General features: G+C 41.4%; 1 protein-coding gene across 16 annotated transcripts in view; it reads left to right on the forward strand.

The window, feature by feature from the left end:
* FNBP1 (formin binding protein 1) overlaps positions 1 to 24,466 on the forward strand; it is a 94,150-nt gene that overhangs the window by 52,647 nt on the left and 17,037 nt on the right. For 5 of the 16 annotated variants that reach the window (XM_083875757.1, XM_083875755.1, XM_083875746.1 and 2 more), the window contains exons 7-11: positions 10,408 to 10,536; positions 12,223 to 12,369; positions 15,789 to 15,986; positions 17,346 to 17,528; positions 22,486 to 22,572. In XM_083875757.1, coding sequence (XP_083731883.1) covers positions 10,408 to 10,536; positions 12,223 to 12,369; positions 15,789 to 15,986; positions 17,346 to 17,528; positions 22,486 to 22,572 — 744 coding nt within the window. The remainder of the gene's footprint in view (positions 1 to 10,407; positions 10,537 to 12,222; positions 12,370 to 15,788; positions 15,987 to 17,345; positions 17,529 to 22,485; positions 22,573 to 24,466) is intronic. The other 11 variants (XM_083875748.1, XM_083875758.1, XM_083875760.1 and 8 more) reach the window with 6 other exon arrangements.

A 24,466-nucleotide genomic window follows, 5' to 3' on the forward strand; every position in this document is an offset into this window, starting at 1 on the left:
ACTCGCTCCAGGGGGATGCAGGAACTGCTCAGCTCCAAATGAAGCAATGGGATGACTTCAACCTTCTTCTACTGCAGCAGTTTTCAATTCTCTTGCTCCTTATGGCTTGGCTGCTGCACTCCTACCTCCAAAAGCTCCCAGAAATCCACCTGGCCAGGAGAATGGGCAGTTTGGCTGTGTCAGAGCTCTTCTCTTTGGCAGAACAAGGTGCTCCTCAAGCAGTGGGGCTGGTTGCCCTCATTTCTTTGGCTTGAGATTGACACCTTGGCTGCTTCAGCTTGTACCTGCCAATATGAACAGACACAGGAGCTGCATCACATATGATAAGAGTGGATGGCATTAATCGAATTAAAATTCTGCAGTGATCACAATGTCACATACAGCCAGAAGAGAATGCAGCTGCAGTTTCCCAATGCTAACCTGTGTGAGGTTTTGAAATGCTCACATCTCTTCATCTTTCAAGTCTGTGTAGCTGTTGACAACTGCAGCAGGAAATTCTGTGCCAGAGCTGCCATCTATCAGCATTTTTCCCTTTCCCAAGGTATTACAATTTGGGAGCATTAAGTAACTGGAAGAGTGGCAGAAAAGCAGAATGAGCATCACTTTCCTCTTAATTTCTCCAGGACTGCTTGGAAAAGGGCCTAAAGGCAGGGCTGGAGCCTCTGGGCATCATGTACTGAGGTCCACATTCCGTCTCTAGGACCAGGTATGTGGAGGGCACATCCCTTCTCTGCCCCTTCTGTGGACAGGATGGGCTCCATCACCTTGCCAGGCAGCAGCCTGGTAGCTGATCCTGGAGGGAGGAGTGTTTAGCTTTGTTTCCTCTCAGCTCCTTTTTTGGCAGTAGGAACATGGAGAAGAAGCTGTGTTCAGTCTCTGCAATGATCACAGTATGCAAGAATAGAGGGAGAGTGGAGCAGGACATCTGAACTCCCTTCCCTGTTTGCACTGAGCCTCTAAACCACCAGCAGCCAAAGCTTGCAGAGATGTTTGTGTCAACACAAAATGCAGTGTAGCAAAGTCAGGGCAGGAAGCTCACTGTCTGTGAAAATATCCTTATAAACTAAATAAATGCTGCAACATGCTGATGCTGCTTCCAGAGAACCTCGTAGGTATCACTGTAATCTTTATTTCATTTGGATCACAGTGGGTTGTGTGCTTTAAAGCACTTCTCTTTCAAAAACCACAGAGGAGCTGCTTCAATTTTTTGACCATTTGGGGAAATGGTCTCTGTCGCCAGCACGGAGCCACTGTACATATAAGGCAGACCTCTATTGTTTCTGCTTTCTCTTCAGAGCTGCAATCACTAAAAAGCTGACATCTTTATGGGATAATGTGGTACTCAGTGGTGCCTTTGCAGATTTCTTGTAATAAAATTTAAAAAATCAACTGGCTTTTCTAAGGGTTTCTTTTTCTGGTAGGCATTTCAGAGTCTGATTTTAAAGAGGAAGTGGCTGAGGGAAGGGGTTGCCTCTTGATTTGCTCAGCAGTTGTGGGGAGAGTGGTTTGAAGTACTTGGTATCAGGCAGGATCTGTCCCTTGGCTGAAGAGGAAACGGTCAAATGTTGACCTTAGGCAATAGTCTGAGATACTTGGGAACTTTAGATGTATTTGCCTTTGGTTTTGAAGTGGAGAAACTGAGGGAGATGGGAGTGATCTCAAATTTACTGAAATCTCTAGGAGCTTTCCCCAGTGCTCTGCAACTTTCAGCTTATGTCTGCAACATCCAAGATGTTTTGGAGACCCAGAATAGCTTAAGATTGGCATAAAGCCTTAAAATAAAATATCACCATGATATTAGTTTTCTAGTCTGTAAATATAACTGTGGGAGGATACTGAGGTTTCATGTTTGAGGTTTCATTTTCTCTTTTCTTTTGCCACGTTACTTGGGTGCTGAATTTCTGCACAAAGCACAGAGTCTGCCCCCCTCCTTACCCACAGGAGACACACTTAACATGGCTTGGGGTAGCCATGAGCTGAATCATGGGCAAAGTCTGACAGAACGTAGGTGTAGAAATCCTGCTAATTGGAACCTGGGATTAGCTGCTCTTCCTGTGTGCTCAGCAATGTTGTCAGGTGGTAACTGCTTTTCCAGCCTCTCCTCTGTGCTGCCTTGCTGTGGGACACAAATCCCTTCACCGGGAGCTTACACATCCTTACAATGAGGGGTGTAAGAAACTATTTTGGGCTTTGGAGATATCTCAGGTGGCTGTTTCAACAGTCAAGTCACAGCAAAGCCAGATTAAATCACTGACACCTCCCAGACTAACCTGGAGGAACATCTCCATCTCAGGGCTCTGCTGTTGCCACATCCCTCTGAGGTTTAGCCAGCAAAGTCTGTCAGCAGTAAACTTCACCATGACCCCAGGTGTGGGTATCTGCCTTCTGCAGACTGTAACTATTTAAAAGGCTTAATTTTTCAGGAGGTGTCAAGTCATCTGTTCTGTAATGGTGGGACTTGGATCCCTCCCCTCTCCTGTGCACTTCAAGGCATCCACTGGCACTGTGAGCATACCAGCATTGTAGAAAATGTAGTGCCATGCAAAGGTGGTTTTGCAAGGTAGAATTCTCTACCTACAGTATTTGTGTAGGTGCAGTGAGTGGTTCCAGAAGCTTTGGTTTTCCCATTCTTTGCTGTGAATTTGTAGAGACACAGCAGCAGCAGCAGCAAGGTGAGATGTACCAGGCCCAGTCCTGAGCATGGTGCAGGAGGGCCTGGCCTGTACATTTCTTGTTGGAGAGTTTGACACTGCAAAAGATTTTCCCTGTGCGCTGATGAGTTTTTTGTATGTTGAGTAGGTAGCTGCTTCTTTTTTGCTTGATAAATGGAACTAGCTGAATTTCTGTGTGTTTGCTTGTGATGAGTGTCAGATTTCTCATCAATTCAAATGCTGGGTAATGTGATTTAATGTTATTCCTCTGGGTTATGCAGACCCCAATCTCCTTTCTGAACTGCTTCCTTCCTAAAGGATGATGCAGTATGTGAATGCAGCGAGTCCCTCAGGAGGGCAATTTGCTTTTCTGGAAGAGTAAGCCTTGTTTACAACCTGCCATTCCTGCCTGTCCGTGCAGAGCAGCTGTTTCCCTTTTGGAATCATGACTAATTTAAGAGGGTCGATTTCTACTCAATAGAGAGTTAATGACTCCAGCAGGAGTGTCTGGGGAACTTAATAAATCTCCATATGTACCCTATACATACCCTGTGCTTGATGATAAGAGATCAAAGAGCAGATCATGAGCCAGTTTTAGTGTAAGGCAAGGAAATCCAACTGAAGTTAAATTTCCTTTTAGCAGTGCTCCTCTGCAGCAGTGCTCTATGTGGCAATTTGACTGAGTTTTTTAACAATGCAACTCTTCTGGGAGTTGATTGCTAAAGGGAGGGAAAGGGGATGTGAAGGAGAGGCTTGAGAATTATCTTCTGAATTAAATAATTGCAGTTTGAATCACCAGGGCAATAGAACTGGTGTTCTAAGCTAATGCGAAGCAATTATTTCATGCTGTACAGTTGGAAAGCTTCTTCACAGTCATTCTTTTTCTGTCAAAACATTGGAACAAATCTATTCACCTATGTGAGAAACAAGGCCTCAAAATGTAGCTAATTTAGTTTGTAAACTGTTCAGTTTCAGTGAATCATAGAATACCAGGTTGGAAGGGAATTGAAGGATTGTCTGGCCTAGCGTTCCTTGGCAAAATCACAGTCTAGACGAGATGGCCCAGAACCCTTTTCAGCTGAATTGTGCCCCATGTTGGGGATTCCACCATTTCCCAGGGGAGATTATTTCAATGGCTTATTGTTCTCACTGTGACAAATTGTCCCATGGTGTCCAATTGGGATCTCCCCAAGGGTAACTTCTACCCACTGCCCTTTGTCTTTCCCATGGGACTCCTGGTACAGTCTCCATCTTCTCAGTAGACACCCTTTAGACACTGGGACACAGTGATAAGGTACCTCAAACCTTCATTCTCAAGGCTGCCCTAACTCAGGTCTCTCAGCCTTTCCTCACATGACAGCTTCCCTGTGCTGGATCATCTCTGTGGCCTTTCTGGACCTCCTCCAGTCTGTTCAGGTATTCTTTTTTGCATAGTGGAGACCACTGAGCGTGATGTTCAGGGTGTGGCCTGACAAATGCTGAGTAGATTGGGACAAAGACTTTATCTCTACTGGGAAAGCCCTTGTTGCTGCAGCTTAGCATCAGCATCACCCTGGTCACTCAGACTAATTCACCTCGCTGAGAGACAAAGTTGTGTATTTTATCTATAAAATTCATCTTCAAGGCTACAAAATTTGCCCTGGTAACTTTTTCAACCCTGACTGTCTCTTCTGCCTTGGCTGTGTTTGTAAATTCTTTCTTGGAGAGAGAGAACTAGAACCATGCCCAGTATTCCAAGTATGAGCTAAGCAATCTATTACCCAGTCCTGAAATTTCCATTATTTATATTCAAGAAATAATTTCCATTTTTAATATTCAATACCCAGATTTATACATGGCAGAGTTTAATTGCTTATGTAGTACAACTAAACAGACCTCCAGAAATCATTTAAACATTGTCAGCCAGTGCTCCAAATATATCCTTTCTTGTTACCTCCTCCATCAAATCCACATAACCTTCCATCCACAGAGATTATCCTTCTTTTATAATGAATTAGACTTGCCAGATATCCTCGTGGAACTGCATTTCTCTGAGCTGCGTGGAAAACTCATGGGTGTTTGCAGGGATTCACAGTTCAGTCGTCCAGAGTTTGGTTATTTAGTATTCATGACATGAGAATGGCAGTGCGAGGAGACAAACTTTTGGGTCTGAGGCACAGTTATTCCTCAGGGCCTTGGAGCTGTGTGCTGCTGAGAGCTGCTGCTGTGCTGCTCTTCTTAATTAATTTAGTCCATCTCTGTTGTTAGAGCTTCAACAGGACTGTGTTGTTTGAGAATATCTTTTGTTAGGGTGAGTTTCTGAGTTCTGGCAGAGCTGTGTGCAGTGAGACTGCACTAGATAACAATTCCTGAGATGTGGTGAGGAAGATTTTCCATCCTCTGTCAGTGGTTTGCTCATTTGTGTAATCTATTCAGCCAAAGGATTTCAGGGATCCACAGAGACTCAGATTCTTCCTCCACCTCTTCAAGCATTAAAAGAAAGGATTTTTCTTTTTGTTTCTTTCCCCGCACACCCCATTCTACTTTTTTTTTTTTTTTTTGCTTTTTTTTTTTTTTTTTTTTTTTTTGCTTTTGAGAAAGCAAATTTCAAATCCTTTCTCTGCTTGCCAGTTCAAAGAGACCCAAGTGGTTATTGTAAAATAGTAAAGAGTGCAGGCTGTGTAAATCCAGGCCTGGAGCCCTGGCCCTGTCTTGCAGGCTGTGGCAGGATGCCCACTGTTATTGCTGATCCTGCACACGCTGCCAGGGCTGCTGCTGCCGGGGGGTGCTTGGTGGTTGCAGGGCAGCCCTGGAGGGAGGGCCAGAGCCTGGAGCTGAAAAACCTGTAAGCAATAGAAAGCATTCCTGAAATTGGTGAAGTATTTCTGAGTCTGCCTTTATCATTAAGCTATTTTGAAGGGATTGGGTAGTTGAGAGGAGGGGGCGGGGATGATTTTTGATGTGTGTGTGTGTGTTTGCATTTTAGTCTGATCTTGGATCTGCCAAAGACAGATCTGTTTTGGCAGGCAGTGGCCTGGCAGTGATGCATCTCACATGCTGTCTGAGTTTGAAAGAAAAGAGGGGGTGCAGAATGGGAGAAAAGAAAGAAGAAACAAAGTGACACCGAAGTTTTGACTAGAAACTCTGCCATTCTGGACAAGAGCAACTGCTGAGGAATCGAACTGTTCCACTTAGTGTGGACCAGCTGAATAACAGCCAAAGTTTTTTTCTGCCCTTTTCAGTTATTCATATCACTCCCACCATAACAGCCCTGAGGAGCTGCATTTTTTGTCTGTGTAAACACAGAAGACAGTGTGTCTATTGACCCTTTGGCTGTTTCTGGAATGTGTCTCAGAAAATTGTTCTCAGCAAAGTATCCTCATTCTTTTCTGTATTGGAGACCAAAATGGCAGAAAATTAACTTTGTTTTTAAAAATTTCTCCTACACTTCATCACAAGTTGCATTTCCTATCAAAGGAGGCTTGGGAGAGAAGGTAAATGGAACAATATAAATGGATTTATTTAATTCTCTAAGAGCCTTCATGTAAAGTGTAGCAGTTTGCAAAAGTTTTCTTACACTTTCAGGGTTGACATGCCCATCATAAAGTGTCCATATTCCCTTTCTTTGTTCAATTTTCCTGTTCAAAGGCATAAAGAATTAGGACAGAACTAATTTCATTCAGATCAATATAAAAAGCTTTACTAGTGCTGCATGTTTGCAAGGATTATCCATAAGTTCCCTTGTCTGTAATTCTTTGGTCTCATTCAGGTGATTTCAAGCAGGTGATAAGGCTCAGGGTTAACTTTCTTCTGATTTCTTATTTTAAAAGGCAAAGAAATACCCCCATAAATACTTCAGTCAAGTCAGATTTTAGCACATCAGTGTCCCACCCTGGCATCTCTGAGCTCCTGGTCGAGTCATTTATCAGAATTAACTTGTTGTTATTTCAGGTTTGTGCAAGTCAGTTGTTAAGAAGAAAATCTGCAGGAAATGTAGTTAAAACCCTCTTGAGAGAACAATGTTTGTGGTCTTCCCACTACCTTAAGAGATGGATGCCACAGTGTGTGTTGGTAGCTCATGTGGCCATTGGATTTAGTGTTGTTTTTCACCTAAAGTGGATGTGTTGCTGAGGCCTGATTTTTTTAAAAAACATTTTTGAAGTACTGAAGACAGCCCAAAAATCACCACTTTATAAGTTAATACTACTCTGCAGTTTGCTACTGTCCTGCATTCTTGCCTATCAAGCAGCAAGGCTGTCTAAAAGAAGGGAAAAAGATGGGGTTTGATTCTATTTAATGGCACTTCTGCATAGATTCTGAGAGAGGTCACAGCCTTACCTGCTGCTGGTGAGCTGTTCCTGGTTCAGTCTTTCAGAGCTACATTCCTGTACCTTGAGTGTTCTCTCAGAGCTGCAGAAACACTCCCCTGGTGTGACTGCTCAGATCTGATGGCACTGGGAGCCCAAAGCTTTACCTGTCTGCTCCCTGCAAGGTTGGAGGTGCTGCAGGTCCTGGGCTGTTGATATTGGGGAGCACTTTTCTGGATGAGACCAGCATTGACATTTGTGGCCTTTAGATTTTGGTGCTGCCAAATGAGTTCAGACAAAAGCTGCCTTAACAAAAGCAGACTTCAGGGAGGAAGCAGTGCCTATTTGCACTGTGGACTTTTATTTTGGGGCAAAAAACTGTGGTACATCTGAGATGTGTGAAATCTGTACATCTTTTGCAGTGCCAGGCATTTGGAAGCAAAATGCTGCTGTTCTCCCCACAAACACTTCAGGTGTACATACCCTTTTTGCTTTTCTACAGTGCTGAAAGGTGACCTCATTCTTTCTTCCTTTGATGAGGGAAGATTTTGCTGCATTCAGAATCCCTGACCCTGACACCGCTTACAACTGAGCAATCTGTCAACCCGTAGGGGTGGATTGTGTTTCACATATGGGGTTGGAAACTGGGCTCTTGCTCACTCATCCCTGCCTAGTTAAAGGAGAGAATGTGTTGACTGAAAGCTGCATCCCAGTATTGTTCTCCTATATCTGAAATGTCATCGTCTGCTTTTCCAGACCCAAATTATTCCAAAGCCTTTCCTTCTGGAAATACTCTTCAGAGCAAATCTTTTAACATTAACTCTTAAGAAGCCCCCAAAACACCTTCTCAGAAGCTGTTTGCATGCAAAAGTGAGCAGCAAAGAAGCAAAGCTTCATTTTCTGTAAAGCCCAGCTATAAATTATTCCTGAAATAGCTTCTGTGACTCTCTGCAGTTCTGGGCTACTGCATCCATTACTCTGAATATGAAACTTAACATTATTGACTTGTTTTTATCTTTCTGTGCTTTAACAGAGTGTTGGATTCTCACTCTAAGGTACAATTCTTTTAATACTAGAAGTGATGATGTTAGAGGAAGTGACATACTGAAATGAAGTAATAAGAAAAAATTGTAGATTTTAAAAAAATATTTTTATTTTAAGATCCAAATACCTCATTGGAAAGATATTTAAACAGTCTTTTGGTCATTTCATGCATTTGGCAAGTTGAAGCTTGCCAAATGCATTAAATGGCCAAGAGAAACAAAGTGTCACTAGGGCTCTCATACAAAAAAGTTCTGGTTTTGGAATGCACTCAATTTTATTTACTCATCTCCTGCCCCCTCTTATTTGAGGCCAGTTAAGATTATTTTGGAAACTGAGTGTCTACTCTTGTATACATTTAGCTCAGAATTACTATGTCATATCCAGCCAATGAGTTGGCTCAGGAGAATGAACTCTGAGGCTTTAATGCTTGCTGGGTCTACCTGGAAATGTGTAATAATGGATTTCTTGTTTTTCTGCTTCAACAATAGAGTCAAGGGACAAATTCCTGAGTTGCTTTATTTAAAATTATTTAAAAAAAAAAAAAAAATTAAAAAAAAAATGGGAGAGACAGCTGCGTGGGTCGAGTGGGGCTGGTGTAAAGTCAGCTCAGACAATGGGTTCCTCTTAGGTAGATGAGGAGAATGGGCCTCACAAATGGATATTGATCTGCAGCAGCTGGGATGTGAGGAAGGAGTTGGGAGACAAGTGTGAACCACTCTTACAGCTGCCTGCCTTTTCATGGCTGACTTTGTTTTCCTGGTAAATTTGTGTCTGTGGCACAAGGATATATTCTTTTTCAATTGTATTTAATGTAGCTGTATATGAGTGTGTGGATGGTAAAATTTAATAAACCTTATAGCACTTGGGCAGGGAAATGATCGATGTGGCTTCTTGGAATTTGATTGCAGGAGGTGGATTTTCTGGAATTAGGCACTCATCCTTTGCAGGAGTTAGTGAACAGTTAAAACTCCTGGGAACAAGCAAAGTTGAAAATATGTCTTTTATTGGATTCACTTATTTGGTTATAGCCACATTCTTCTCCATTTGATGCTACTGTTTCATCTCCTGTGATGCACTTAGTGCTCAGTATCTCCTCATTCTGCTTGAATTATTTCTATAGAAAGAATGCGAAGGGGATCTGTGAAATTCCTACAATCGACTGCAGAAACAATATCTGAATTGAGGTGAAATAAATTATTAAGTGAGATGTGCAAACTTGACAAATGTGGGGGAAGTCTACTTCTTTACAAATTGAGATTTGAAACCTCCTGGCAGAATTTGTTACCTTCCAGTTATGATTACAAAAACTATCCATGATTTGGTATTCCATGGATTTCTTGTCAGGAAACTATTGTCTACTTGGAACAGTTCAAAGAATAACCCTATTCTGAACTGGTTCTGATGGGAGCCCACTTAAAATAGGCTGAAATTCTTTTCTGTGTTGTGTCCTCCTGAAATACTGTTTTTAAAGCAGCTTTTCTCTGCCTTGTGTTAAGGAATTATTCAGAAATTCAGCAGCACAGCTCCAGCCAGGGAGGGGGAGCTTCAATGAGGGGAAGGCATAGGGAATGTTGGAAGGGAAGAGAAGGAAGAGCTGCTGTATGAAGGCCAAAGGCAAGGAAAGAAAAGGCATCTAAACCAAACAGATGGGAGAGACAGTAAGGGAAGAATATTGGGCAGTGAAATAGATAACAGAAGGCCTTGGGAACAGAACTGTAAGGGGAGGAATCTGAAAACATGGAAGGGTCACTTGGGGACAGATTATTCTAGGGAAAGAAGTGAGATTAATTGCCCAGTGCTCTGCTATGTTGGGTAGTAAAGCAAATCATCTGTGTGGGTAAAAATAGGAAGGGAGGCATCTCAGCTGCTGCCCAGGCTCTCCTTTTCTTGGGTGCTTCGTGCCAGGGCTGTGTGAGGAGTGTGGAGAAAGGGCTCTGCAGGGCACACAGAGTTAGGAGGGTTTTGTCATGATTACTTTGGTTAAAATGAGACAAAACTGTTGGTTTTTTTCTCACTTCCCTTTCCCCAGAAAACACTGCTCACCAACAGGGGAGCAGCTCATTAGAGGAAAGCATCAGGTGACATCCACCAGTGCTTAGGAGGAGTAAGAAGTGTGTCCATGGATGTACTGGGAAGGTGCCTGTCCCATGGGCAGGTGGAGGGGCCAACTTGTTTTTGATGTGCAGTTCAAACAGAGGTTGTTCATGGAATGCCAAATGGCTCATGAAATAGCACACTGTAATCCCAGGAAGGAGCAGCAGCACTGTCCACATTGTAGCTTAAATATTTCACAACAGAGGAGTAAACCACAAGCTGGTGTTCAGAGTCTCATATCCTGGTGTTCCTGCATAGTAAGATGAGGAGTACCACAATGCAATTGCTTTCCATGTAGCCTAAATTATAAATTTCTTTTGGTATATCCTCAGGCAAGACAGCAAGCCCAGCTGAGACATCAGATGGCAGAAGACAGCAAAGCTGAATATTCTTCCACCCTACAGAAGTTCAACAGTGAACAGCATGAGCATTACTACACACACATACCAAACATCTTCCAGGTAAGGGTTAACTGACAGGGCTCTAGAGTAGCCCCTAATCCTGTGACAAGAACATATTGCACATCACTTCATTTCTATGACGCTGACTTTTAATTTTTGGTGGTTTGTTTTGTTTTTTTTTTTTTTTTTTTTTTTTTTGGATCGTTCTTGGCAAATTTTACATGCAATCTGCCACCCTGAGAAGGTGGTAGGATTAATTATCCCTTTTTCTTAATTTAGATATAAAGGGATCAATAATACACAAGGAAGGTGATGTTGAAGTGTTGTGACAGATGAGGACAGCCTTTGGAATCCTCACAATCTTTCTCTGTTCAGCTCCTGTGTCTGTGCAGCTAGGGATGAGGGAGAGCATCACTGACATTGTTGGGGGCAGGAAGCAGCTGGGCATTGTTGCATCTGTCCAGCAGCCCTTTAGAACCTGTGTTCAAATCAGGCTGCACGGATGTTTAAATATGAACCACAATAATTCTGCAGCAGTGAATCCAAAGGGTTTTAAGCAAGCTACTGATTGTGTCTTAGGGTGCCTAAGGACAGGCTGCAGAGGAACAAAAAATCCATCAGATTCATTCCGAGTGAAGATCTGAGTTAGTGCTTGAATGAATGAATTGAGGTTAATGTACTAGAACAGAACTTCTAAATGACTGTTCCATTGTAATGGATCATGAGCATCAGGAGTGGAAAACACAACCTTTTCAAGGGAGGACAAGTCATATGCTCATCATCAGATGAGAAGTAGCTGAGACTTGCGTGGCAAACACGCACTTTCTTAGCCACTGCTGAAACTTATGAGCTTAATGGACACCTCCTCTTTTGCCTCATGGTATTTCAAACCAATGCCTTGAGATAAACTGTTCCTGGAATCTGGGAAATACTGGATCTGATGAGCACTCTGATCTGTAGGTGAGCATGTTAAAGTCCTGCAGATGTGCCCTCTCCCCTATCAGTGCACCACTGAGCTCCAGGGTTTGCTTTTTAGACATTGAAATAAGTTGTTTTGTGAAGAATTGGTGTTGCTCGTGGATCAGTCAAGGCAAAGGGGATTTTTAAGTTGACTGCTCTTGCAGTCCAGTGTGAAACAGGCTGCTCCTGTTCATGCCCTTCTGGATCTGTCACAACAGAATTATGCTACATTCAGCTTCCCTCTGTGGTAAAGGAGAGGCCCCTAGAAGAGATGCTGAAAATCCTGGAACTGAATCCACTGAGTAATGAGGAGCTGAACGACATAATTTTTATTGTACATGAATACATCAATACATGGTGTATTATGAACAAAAACCATGAGGTACAGGAGTCCCTAAACACCAAAAATTACCTTCTAGGGAAAAGAAGGGGAGACAGCAAGATCTTTGTTTCCTTGGATTCTACAGTGGAATGAAAATAAGCTTGTTCTGAACTTCCACAGAAAATTTAAGAATTTGTTATAGAAATTCTTTTAAAAGCCTTAGGAACCATCCTTACAGAAGTCTAAAGCTCAGGTTTGACAAAAAAGTTAATTGAAAAATTTCCAGTAATAGTAAAAGAGATTACTTTTAGAATGACATTTGATGTTTGAGGGAACAGTATCACTCATTGCTTTCCTGAGAACAGCTGAATCCCTAAATTTTAAAGTAGTTAACAGAGAGGAAAATTGGGTGAAATTGTGAAATTAATCTTGATGTTTGACCTGAATGAAATGTAATATTTTAGAAAATACAAGAGATGGAGGAGAGGAGAATCGTGAGGATAGGTGAATCCATGAAAACCTTTGCAGAAGTTGACCGCCAAGTGATCCCCATCATTGGGAAGTGTCTGGATGAGATAACAAAGGCTGCAGAATCAGTGGATCACAAGAATGTAAGTGTTGCATTGTTAGTTCTCATATTAATACTGGTTTCATATTTATGAAATCCTGGGCTCAGGCTCAGCACAAGAGCTTTGCAGTCACGGAACTAAACCAAAGAACAGCTTATTGTCCCAAGCTGCTTTGTCTGAGGCAGAATGTCTTCAGATTATTTCCCAAATCTGCTTAACACCCAGAAATGCCTTTCCTGCAATACTTTTTGGTTGTGTTGTTTTGTTTTGTTTTTCATTAAGGACTATTCTCTCATTTTATTAGGATGATTACTTTTTCAAATATTGCAATTTAAAAGTAGGCATCAGCCTGTTATGTTGGACATAATTTCAGATATTTAATCACCTATTCTTATAAAGGTGGTTTCTATGTCTTATAGTCAGAAAACTGTATGTTTCAGAAATGTCTTAATTCCAGTTAGCTTTATAATAATGAAAATATTTAAAGTATTGGCTACATGAACTATTCCAAAATCTCTCTGGAAAATATTTCTTTGCAGGTTTGAGGTTTGCTGGCAATCTAAATGAGCAGATCTTGATTTCTGACTATCATTTTCCATTGCAGGATGCAAAGAAAGCTCTCTGATAGAAAGAATGATAAAGATTTTGGTTGAGCTTCCTGATGTACAGTGACCACAAAGGCAAATGTGTTTTCTGTTTTGTTTGCAGAATTATTTGTTCCCTTCCTACATGAAGCCTCTGTTCTTCCAGCCTTTTTCATGGATCATATTAGTGCTTCAAACACTGACAGCATGTGTCTTGCTGCCTTTTTGAATTTCCCATACATGTTTTTCACTGGAGTCTTTCCTGAGCTCTTCAGTGCCCAGAGCCATGAACTGGCAGCATTAGCCTGAGGCTGAGGTTTTGAGATTCATCATCTACTCTCTATTCAGCAATTGCTCTCACAGAGAGCAGCCTGGGAAACTCAGGCATCTGAAAACCACTCTCTGAGTGGGAAAAGGGAGAATTGGGGCAGTGATTCCCATGTTAGAACAACATACTCTGCTTGAGGTTCAGCTTTTGGTGCTGCATGGTGAAATCATGAGCAGATTCGTATCTCAGCCTACACTCTGCCTGAGTCTTCTTAGCAAAACACAAATGAAACTTAAACTGGGTGCTTGAATCAGGGTGAATTTTATATTCTCTTGCTCACAAATAAGTCCATGATGGCTCATACACAAGTGTGACATTGGAAAATGATGACTTTAAGCGTTGATAGCTGGATTTACCAGGTTCTCCTATAAACACTGTGCTGACAAAAATGTATTTAACCAAAATAGTTATATCTGTGCAGCTACAAAAGCTTTAGTGTGTTCTATCTAGTTATGTTCATAAAGAGGTCTTTTTCCTTAAATATCATCAAGGGTTTTTTATCTCTGCAGCAGTAATTTTTAACTGTGTTGATTATAATGAAAGTTCTGGATTAATTACTAAACATGCAACTGTGTAAATGGGATTGCTTTATGCCCTCATTGCATTGCATAGAATTCCTGTTAATGCCAATAGACACTGCCTGGACTTAGCAGGCAATACTGGTTTGCTGTTATTGTGTTTCTAAGGCAGTTTTAAATATGTTTTTTTCCACTTCCTCTTTCTAACCACTTGAACAACACAAAAGTTGTGTGGCAAGTGTAAGCTGTGGTGACTGCCTGGTGAACCTGTGCAGAACCTGATTCAGAGGGCTCCAGCAGCAGATAAAATTAATTTGTTATGGGCTTGGAGTTCCTGTTATGACATTCTCTGTGATATATGGAGCATGCAGGTTATTTTTAGTCCCATTGTAGTGGAATGACGTTTTGAATCAATGGAACACTGTAAAATTCAGAGAGGAAAAAGTGAAAACCTCCATGCATAGGATAAAACGCTAGTGGAGTATTTAATATAACATAGTGTAATCTCTTAGAATCAGAGAATGGTTTGGGTGGGAAGGGACCTTAAACCCCATCCAGTTCAACTCCCCGCCATGGGCAGGGATGCTTTCCACTATCCCAGGCTGCTCCAAGCCCTGTCCAGCCTGGCCTGGAACACTTCCAAGAATGGGACATCCACAGGCTGCAGGCTCTTGTCTCTCTCCATCTTTCCTGTAGACTCCCCTTAGGGTACTGGAAGGCAGCAGTTAACTCACCCCAAAGCTTTTCCTTTTCTGGAAAGGCTAAACAGTCCCAATTCTCTCAGCTTTTCCCACTCTTTCCCCCTCTTCTCTAATCCTTCTTCATCTTGATTTCATGTCTGTCATTAGAAATATTTTCAAGTTTAGACTTCAGGAAGTTTTAATATCAAACAAGGATGGGATAATGGAAAGAAAGTGTTGTTCTACCTCCCTAAAACTCATGTAGGAATTTCATGGTGCCCCCTGGTAGACTGAGTATCTTAAATCCACGTGCATCTTCACAATCCTGTGAAGACTTTTGCAAAGCTTTTCCTGTATCTGCTTTACTGAATGGATTGTGGCTTCTGGATATGTTTATATCCCAGTAGATTTCTCCTGAACAGCATTTTACCTACAGCCATTCACGGAACCTGTGAAATGCCTTCAAAGCAACAAGTTCTTTTTATGTAACAGGGCAGTGATGCTCTTCTCTAGGGAATAATAAGACATTCGTGTGCCAAAGCACAGAGTCTCTAGTGATCTTGGAATACAGCTGTTAGAGTATAACAATCTTTCTTCCCAAGAAAGCAGGTAGATAAGAAGTCTATTAGGATATTTTTTCTTGAGTCCATTAGATTTAAATGCATTTGGCAAGCTGAAGTCTGAATTTGATCTTATGTATAATTAATTTTATTTGCAGACTTGAGTAGGAAAAGTGCTATGGATTTGTTTGGCTTTGATTTGTTCTTTTTTTCTTTTCCCTCTGTCCAAAACCAAAGAGCAAAGCTGTTGTACACAGTCTACAGCCGGTTTGTGGCTTAGATTCCTCCTAGCAGTGCCAAAAGAGAATGTGGCTTCAGTGGCTCCCACACCAGGGCACGGGGCTGCTGGTATGACCTTGGACTGCTCAGATGTTGGGTAAAGCCCATGAAACATTTATGGCCATTTACTGTCACTAAATTCACAACCAACTTGTTGACTTGTGGCAGAGTGATCACACGAGCTCTGTTTTATAGGAGTATTTATTGGGATTTTCCTCTGATTTGTTAACAGCTGTATTCCCAGCAAATCTGTACCTGAAATCTTTGTTATGAGTCACTTACTGAACTGTGATATGCTTTTTTAGTCAGTAAAGTTCATAAGCTCTTGCTTATGAAGAAGGTGGAGAAGCTTGTATTGATTCTGGCAGGGTTCATTCCCAGGAATGAGCCTGGTCACTCTCAGGGTTGGTCTCACATAGACAAACTTTCTTGTTCTGCCTTGATGTGGCAGCAATTGGATGTCAAGCCTCAGCTGAGATGTTTACACTTGTGTTGGATCTGTCCCATTCCAGGATTCCCAGATGGTAATAGAAGCCTTTAAATCAGGGTTCGAGCCTCCAGGAGACATCGACTTTGAGGATTTCACGCAGCCCATGAAGAGGACAGTGTCTGAATCCAGCCTTTCCAACTCCAGAGGGGATGGCAAGTCAGAACCCAAGTTCGGTAGCAAATCCAAGGGCAAGTTATGGCCATTCATCAAGAAAAATAAGGTACTGATTTGCAGACTTGAGCTTGGTGCTAGTATGTGTTTTGTCAATAACTTGTGTCTTGTCTAATAATCTTGGCAAGTTGAGTTTTTTAAAGACAATTTTAGATAGAGAAAGTTAATAACTGATGTCTTAATATGGTGTTTTGTTGTAGTCTTTGGTTACTTAAGTTTCTTTATAACTTTAATTTTTTTTCTTGTATAATTTCATTAATTATGTTGCAGTTTTTCGATTAATTTAACTTAAGTTGTCACGTCTCTGCCATGGTCCATTTCTGTTCCTAACTCAGAGAAGGAGTTGTTAACCACTTACCTAGTGCCATGTGTGCCAACTAACATTGTTACCTGTGGGAGGCTTCAGTGTGGCCTGTTTTGACGCTCCTCAAACTCTCCTTGGCTTTCCATTTGTGTTGTCTTTCCAGTCTGTGCACTGGGGTCAGCAGGTGGGTGGCTGGGAACAGGGAACTGCTGGGATTCACTCTGAAGCACAACTAATGGAGCAGAACTAACTGAGCAGTTGACTGTTTAAAAGACCACATTAACTTATGTACCCATTAAACCTTTTTCATTCCACTGTCATACTTTATACCATAATGCATGGCAGCATTTATCTGGGGTTACCAGGACATGTCAGGCGGACTGGACTCAATCAGTTTTCAGTAACACTGATGAAAGCCCAGAATAGCTTCATTTTTTTGACCTCACTCTTGACCTTTTACCAAACCACTTAAATGTGAGTTTTAAAGATCTCCCTGTTCGCAAGGGGTCATGCCTGTAGTACTGGTGTGAGAGAGGACTTGCTGTCTGGTGCTTACATCAGTGTAGCCAGAATTAAAACACAACCAGGACTAACTCCTGAGCAAGTTCATAGAATGATCTGTACAAGTGAAGTGTGATGCACATTGCTGAGGTATGATTTGGAAGCAGGAGGAATGTGGTTTGTTGTTTTCCAGATAATAGAAACGCTACTGGGCACTAAGGTACCTTCCTTATCTGATCCATTTAAATTCAGGTATTTGAAAGCTCTATCCATATGCATTATTCCGAGCTGTCCACAGAGCAGAACAGGGCAATTTATGGGATAGTGTTGCATGGAAGAGTCTGCATGAGCTTCCTTCAAATTAGTTTTGTGTTACTCTTCTGTTGCATCACTTACCAATGTTTCATTTATCACAACTCTTCATTTAACACGATTCTTAACTACTGCTCTCTCCCCTCTTTTGAACCATGGCCTTTAATATTTAATTATTTAATTGTTTTTTTCTCTGAATTTCAAATATTGGTTTTGATGCTTATTTTCGTTTTGTGTTTTATCTTTTTATTTTGGTTTTTATTCTGTCACTTCTCCATCTCTTATACGTAGCTTATGTCCCTTTTAACATCCCCCCATCAGCCCCCTCCTCCTCCCCCTGCTTCTGCCTCACCCTCTGCTGTTCCCAACGGCCCCCAGTCTCCCAAGCAGCAAAAGGAACCCCTCTCCCATCGCTTCAACGAGTTCATGACCTCCAAACCCAAAATCCACTGCTTCAGGAGCCTAAAGCGTGGGGTAAGTTCTCCTCTGGATACCTCTCTCTCTCTCTCTCTCTCTCTCTCTCTCTTTCTTTCTTTCTTTTTTTTCTTGCGCTTTTATTGCATGTTCTGTTATGTAAAAACTTTTTGTTTTGTGAATGGTTCCATTGTGTTTTATCATAACATGCAGACAAATCCAAAGGGTTCCCAACCTATAAAGCCATTTGTAGTCAAAACCCCCACAATGAAACCACAAAAAGTACAGCTGCTGATGGAAATTACTCATCTGGGTGTCTTGGGGGAGGAGGGGTTGCACAAAATACAGAAGGAGGGGCTGAACATGGAGTAATGTTCATGTAAGAAGTCAAAGTCTTTAGTTTTTCTCTCTGCAGGGGGGTTCAGCTCAATGTCTGTGTCAGAAAGAAGATTAAATTAGGAGGGATTCTAGGAGATAATAGTTGTGATTTCAGTTGGTACAAGTTCAGTCTCGAGTGACGTGACATTGTTGCTGGAGCAGTGGGAACTTGTGTTCCAGTCCCTGGGCCTCAGCTCATGGTTCAGGTGCTGCAGTGTTAGTTGGTGTAGTAACTCTGAGTCTTGATATAAGAAGCTGGTGAGATGAGGAAGGTGAACTGATTCTGGGTGGTAACAAAGTCTTTCCATGGTCCATGTGTGCTTTAAGCCAGGGCTGCCAGGTCAGAGGAGGCTGGGACACAACTCTCACTGCCATGATGCACAATTTAAAATTATATTCTGTTTGCAAAAGCTTTATTGGTGCAGTGTGCAAGCTCCAAGTGACAGAGGAGAGGTTCTGAGGGTGCAGGATTTGGGATTCCCCTGCCAGAAGCTGCAGTGCCATGTGTTAGTGCTGGTTTAAGCCTTGTGTGGTGGAAAGATGCTAAAGGCCACTGCGGCTGATTTGGGAATTCACCTGGGTTTAGTTCACACTGGAGCAACAGTGGTGATGTGTCACAACACTGTTCCAAGCTCAGTGTCCATGTCTCCTTTGCTGCTGATAAAGAAGGCAATATGGCCTGAGGTCTTCCAGGTCAGCTGCTGTTCCTCTTGCTGACTGCAGCTGTGATTATATTCATAAACCAATGTTGAAGTGTTTGTGTGGAATTAAATCCTCTCATTGGTGGTCTTCATAAGCAGTAAATAAAATGTTGGGTCCCTGAGATAAAATTTGCCATTTTTCAAACAAAAATAAGACTTTATCTTCCCAGAAACTCACACATGACATGATTCTACTGAGAATTTGCTGGTACAGAACGGCTTTGCCTCCTAGGTGAAAGTCCTAAGAATTATTTTCTCCTGTAAAAATTACAGGAAGGAGACAAAAGTGTTCAGTATTTTAAATGTTTTTTAGAGCAGACAGTAACAGTCAGGAAGTGACTACTTTAAAAAAGCCCAGATTCTGCTCCAGGCACTCATTTAGGATGGAGGATGGATCTGTATAAAAGCAGAGATGATTTCCATGGGGAACTTCAGGGGTTGGTTACAAAGAACTGAGAACAGTGCTGTAAACAATGCACTGTCTCATCTGGTTACAGACAGAAGAGATAAAAATAAAGATGTTTTAAACAGTTTCAGTTCTTTGTTAGGAAATTGCCATTTAATGGCAATGACACTCAGAACACAAAAAATCCTATTTCTTCCCATCCCTGTTTCACTGGGGAAGTGGGAAGTTTCTAAGCTGTCCAAAGGCAGGTTCTGTACGTGTCCCTCCTTTCCTCAGTTGCAGTTTGGCTCAGAGCATCTCCTCTCAGTGTTTTTTTTCAGGTCCAGACAGAGTTTCAATTCTGCTTGTGCAGCAGCAGAGCTGAGGATGTGCTGGGTGGGGGCACCATTCCAGGAGTGGCATCTGGAGCCCTCCTTGTCCTGGGCCGTGCTGGGTCACTTTGGGGTGAAGGCACTGCTGGAGGTCAGGGGGTGTGTTGCAATCCAACACTCCATAGTGGCATTCAGAGAACAGAATGTTGAAAATAGTGTTGAGTATTTCCTACTTGACTTAAAAATACTGGTTTGTAGTTCCGTGGGCACTTCATCAGTTTGTATTGCAAATGTACAAATCCCTATTGACTGACTGCTTGGCCATATAAGCAATTAGAACTAATTGCCTTTAATAGTTCCTGAAGGGAGCCATTATTTTATGGATTAACTATCTAAGAAATCCAAACACACCTTAAGAATTCTGCATGCCATATTGTTTTATGTGCTTTGTGTGAAAGGCAAAGTAATGAGCACAATGTCCTATGGTCTTCTTTGGAATCCCTGAAATTTCTGCTGACACATTCATTGAAAATGTGCAGGGAAGGGCTATTGCTAAATCTTTATTTAAACCTTTCACTGTGTTCTTTCGCTATTTCATTTCCTTCCCCTGTCAGCTACGAGGATGTTTGTATGTAAATACTTTTCCTGCCTGACTCATCCTGAGGATTTGGAGTCCGGTGTTCAGATCATCATCTCTTATCCCAAAGGGATGAATTCAGGCCCCTTGGATCATCCAGAGATATGAAGGAGGAGAGGCTGCAAACCTCTGGCAGCTTGCTCTCTGTCTTGTTTGGAGACTTGTCGAATTCACATTTTATAGGTCCTTGGTGATTTGTATTTTGCAAATGCTCAGACTAAGAGATCATCAAAGTGCCTTATGACCTTCAAAAATAAAATCATTCTAAGCAGAGAAAAAAGCAAATCAAGAACCACCCACAATTCCTTTTAATTTCTCAGGTGAAAAATGAGTGCTTGGTATTTCTTTCAGTTGATATGACCCCTGGTATATTAGGTACAACTAGACAATATTGCTAATTCTGCTTTAACTTTATAAAGTTTAGTAAGATTTCCTTTATTCAGTTCTTTTCCATTCTCATGTAAAATCCAAAAAAATCTCAATTTTGCTCAGGTGCAGGAGCATTAATGTGAGGAATACTGGATTGTGATGTTCCCAGTGGAATGAGGAGGATGTAGAGTGGAACTCTCCTCTGCAGAGAAGAACATTTGATCTGTACATCAGAGAACCAACTTTTTGGAAGGTTGTGCAGGGACCAGCAGGGCAGTGCAGTGTAACGGAAGTTTGGACTCTAATTTCATTTGCGATGAATTGTCTCTGCGCTGCTGAGTTTGTTCCTTGGCAGGATTCCACTCCAGACACCTTTGATGAAGGGTGCCCACAAGACTCTTAAAGTCTTATTTTATTTTAGAGTATTCAGCCAAATTACCAAGCAGGTGCTTCCTGGATTTCTTGATAACCTGAGCTCTCAAATCCTACAAAGCCAGGGAGAAAAGTTTAGTTCAGAAAAAAGTGGGATCATGCTCCTTTTTTGCACTGTCTTAAGGAAAAAGGAAAAGTAATTATTTGACATGATGAAGTCCTGAGACTGTAGCAGGGTAAGTTCCAGCAGAAGGAATTGCATGTTTTAATTGATCCTTGAAACATAATACGTGAATGGACTCCCATAAAACTCCTCCATGAAATCTGTAAGATCAGAACGTGTTTGGAGAGGGAGTGTGTTTTAGCAATTTCCTTCTAAAATTTTGGTTTAGCATCTTTGGTTGCATTTGGCAAATCACTGACAACTGTTAAAACAAATTATATAATTAGCTATGATATGTCCTGTTCCCAGTCTGGTTTTAATTTTGCTTCCAAACCAAAAATCCAATGAATCTTGTTTTCATGGAAGGAAACAGATGCCTGAACAATTCACAACAGATGCAAGGTTAATGTGGAGGCACCAATTCCAGTATCAGTGGTCACTGCCAATGTGCAATCCTAGTCTGTTTAAAAAAACAACAAAAAAATAATTTAAATATTTAGGTGCTGACTCTTGTCAGTGTCTATGGTTTTCTAATCACATTTTTGTATTTACCTCAAAGCTTTTTTCTTCTAACCTCAGCAGCAGCAATGTCCGTTATAGAGAATACCATAAAACTGTTAGAGCACTTATTATGAATTAGAACTAGAAGGGGAAAAAACTGTCATGTATTTTTTTGTGACTGTTTTTTCTAATGTCTGCTTTAAAAGACGCTATAAAATTAGCGTAGCACTTCAAATCAACTCCATCTCTTTAAGGAAGTTAAAGCCAGAAGAGCACAAAAAATGAGGAACCAGTTACATAACTTATAATTTCATTTATGCTTGCTCTGCTTTTTCTAATTCCATTTTGAGGACAAAGGAAACTCAGTATTCTTCTGGTCAGTACTAATTTTGTGTTCTTTAGTTTTATTGCTGCAGCGGCAGTAACATCAGCACCTCTTTTTTTAAAAGAGCAATTCCTCCAAACTAACAACATCCAGGGGTAGAACTTACACCTTTGAATGACTCTGTGTGCACTGTGTGGACTTGGCTTTCCTCCCTCTCCCCAGATCCTGGGAAATGACTGAGCTGGAGCAGATATTACAACCTGTATCCAAGTTCCATAAAGCACATGGAGGAAATTTTGTGGTTTCTTTTCTAGTGGAAGTTGTTGACTTCATTACAATGTGACTTTATTTCCATTGCACCGGTTGCTGTTGTCTCTCCCCGCCCGTCTCCTCTGACACTCTGTGCACTCCTGTCCCTTGACACTAAGCTCTGAGTCTGCCCCACTGATCAGTACTTTGTTGTTCTGTGAGCATGCAGAGACAGCAAGCAAACCACCTCCTCTCCAATCTGCTCTGTTCCTTGCCCTGGGAGCACTTGCCGTTCTAAATTAAGTGTCTCTCTCTCTGTGCCAAGACCGGGACTTTTCGGCGGGTGGGATCATTAAATCCATGGTTTGTTCTAGCGCCGAGAGACATGTTTTCCGACCTTGGTATTTAAGCAAGCATTTAAAAATACCATGTTTTCTGATCTCTCTGAGCATGCTGAACTCTTAATATCCAGCAGGAGGTCCCCACTCTGCACTTTAAGGGCAGTTAAACACCAAGCTGTCTTTTGCTGTAGAAGCAGTGAACACAGAGGTGCCGTGCTCAACTCCAGTGTAACCTATGTGTGTTTTCTCTTGCTGACTCACCAGCAGACACAGTCTTTGTATATTCACAAAGAACTCATGAAGAGGACTTTAGGGACACCCACGTGTGCCATTGAGGCTAGGGAATATGTTGTAAGTCTGAGTATGGTGTGATCAGCCCATACTGTTGCTACACAGTCGCTAACCCCACTTACAACACCAGCCCAAGTGTGCTGTGGGAATGTGCTTTGTCAAAGAGCCAAGGAAAATTTGGTGGGAGGCAAGTGGCAGCTTACAGTGTGATGTGCAGGAAAGATAATGTCTGCTAGTCCTGGAAATGCTGAAATTGGCACAATTGAAGTAGCTGGACCTGTAAAATTCAAAGTGTTGCAAACAGGTTCTGCACATTTATTTTTAATTATTTAAGGAATGCAGTCTTGAGGATCACGAGCTCTGATGGACAAGAATTCTGTGCCTTGGTTGTGAAGCATTCCTGAGAGCTTTTAGAAGCTTCTGTGAGCTGTCTGTAATGATGATAGTTCATGGAATCAAGATATGTGACCTGTGAATCTGCAACTTGGACAAAGCAGAGTATGGGGAGATTGTTACAGGGCCACAAATTAAAAAAAAAAAAAAAAAGGAAAAAAAAAAAAAAAAAAAAAAAAAAAGAAAAAAAGAAAAAAAGAAAAAAAAAATTACCTCTTGGTTGTATGTATGGAAGTCCAGTGATTTATTTCAATCCTGTTTTCTGTAAGTGAGGTTAGTGGCTGTGACTATCCAATAACACATGGACCTGCTGGCTTTCATGCTCTCTCATGTGTTATTAAAGCTTGTGGCTCTTAGAGTCTTCATTTTTTTCCTTGCAAGACTAAGCTAGGCTTGGTTTAAATTGACAGCTTGAAACACATTTGCTCATTTCAAGGAAATGTACCTTATTTGATCATTGGGGGGAAAATGCCTTTGTTCTCCCAGGAGCTGTGAACAAGTTTCTAGCTGTGAAAACCCAATAGAATGGGCCAAAGTAGTTATGTAGTGTTTAATGCAGATTTATTTTCAATCTGCTTATATTTGTTTATAGAAACTGAATCACTGTCACATAAAATTACCAATAAATTTCAGAAATGGAAAACTGTGAATATGACTTATTTCAGCATTTCATTATTTCCAGCCTATGAACTGCTTTATTTATACTGGTTATAACAATCCCTGATGTACTATTTGGAAATGCTATTAATAAGTTCTCTATTTTTGTCATACTTAACAGCAAAAGAATTGGGCATACAGTGTCTGTAATCCCTTTCAAATTTGCTGAATTTGCAGCAAAAGAATAGCCTTGATGCAGATGATTCTCCGCAGTATTTAGTGCCTTTAGAGTGAGTAGTGTTTAGCCACTAGTGCATGTAGCATACATTTGTGCCTTTTAAGAGTGCTTCATAGGTAAATATTTATTCTGCACCATGAGTCTTGTCTGTATCTATGTACAAGAACCTCAATTTGTGCTGATCATGTCTATGCTAAAGTTCACAGGAGTGCTAAAACAATGATGCAAACACAAGCTGCCTACACTGAATTTCTTCAGACCACTCTTTCTCCTTCTATGATTACTCTCTCCAATGGATTGGTTTTGTTTGCTTTATTTTTTTAATGGCCTCTTTAGCTCAGAGGGTGAATTTCTTCATGGCACTGTGATTATTGTCATGTATTTGTTCCCTAATGGATTGGACTGCAGAGGGAAATGTCACTGCTGCCTTGCCACTGAATGATCAGTTCACATGCAGCATTTCACTATTATTTCAAGACCATTTTTTTCCTTGAATGGCTGGCATGTGTTGCTGTACAAATCCTAGTAACTAATGGGAATTGTTTTTTTTTTTTGGGGGGGGGGAATGTATATTTCTTAAATCAGCTGCCCACAAGAGTTGTGGAACCTTTATTTTCAATCCAATGCTAATGAACTGTGTTTTTGCTAAAATTGGAGCATCTGTTTGAGAACACCATTGCCAGGAGCTGTTGGTAGTGACGGAGAACTTGAATGGAAAGAGGTTCC

The sequence above is a fragment of the Zosterops lateralis genome (assembly GCF_965231275.1).
Source record: "Zosterops lateralis genome assembly, chromosome: 20".
Classification (NCBI taxonomy): Eukaryota; Metazoa; Chordata; class Aves; order Passeriformes; family Zosteropidae; genus Zosterops; species Zosterops lateralis.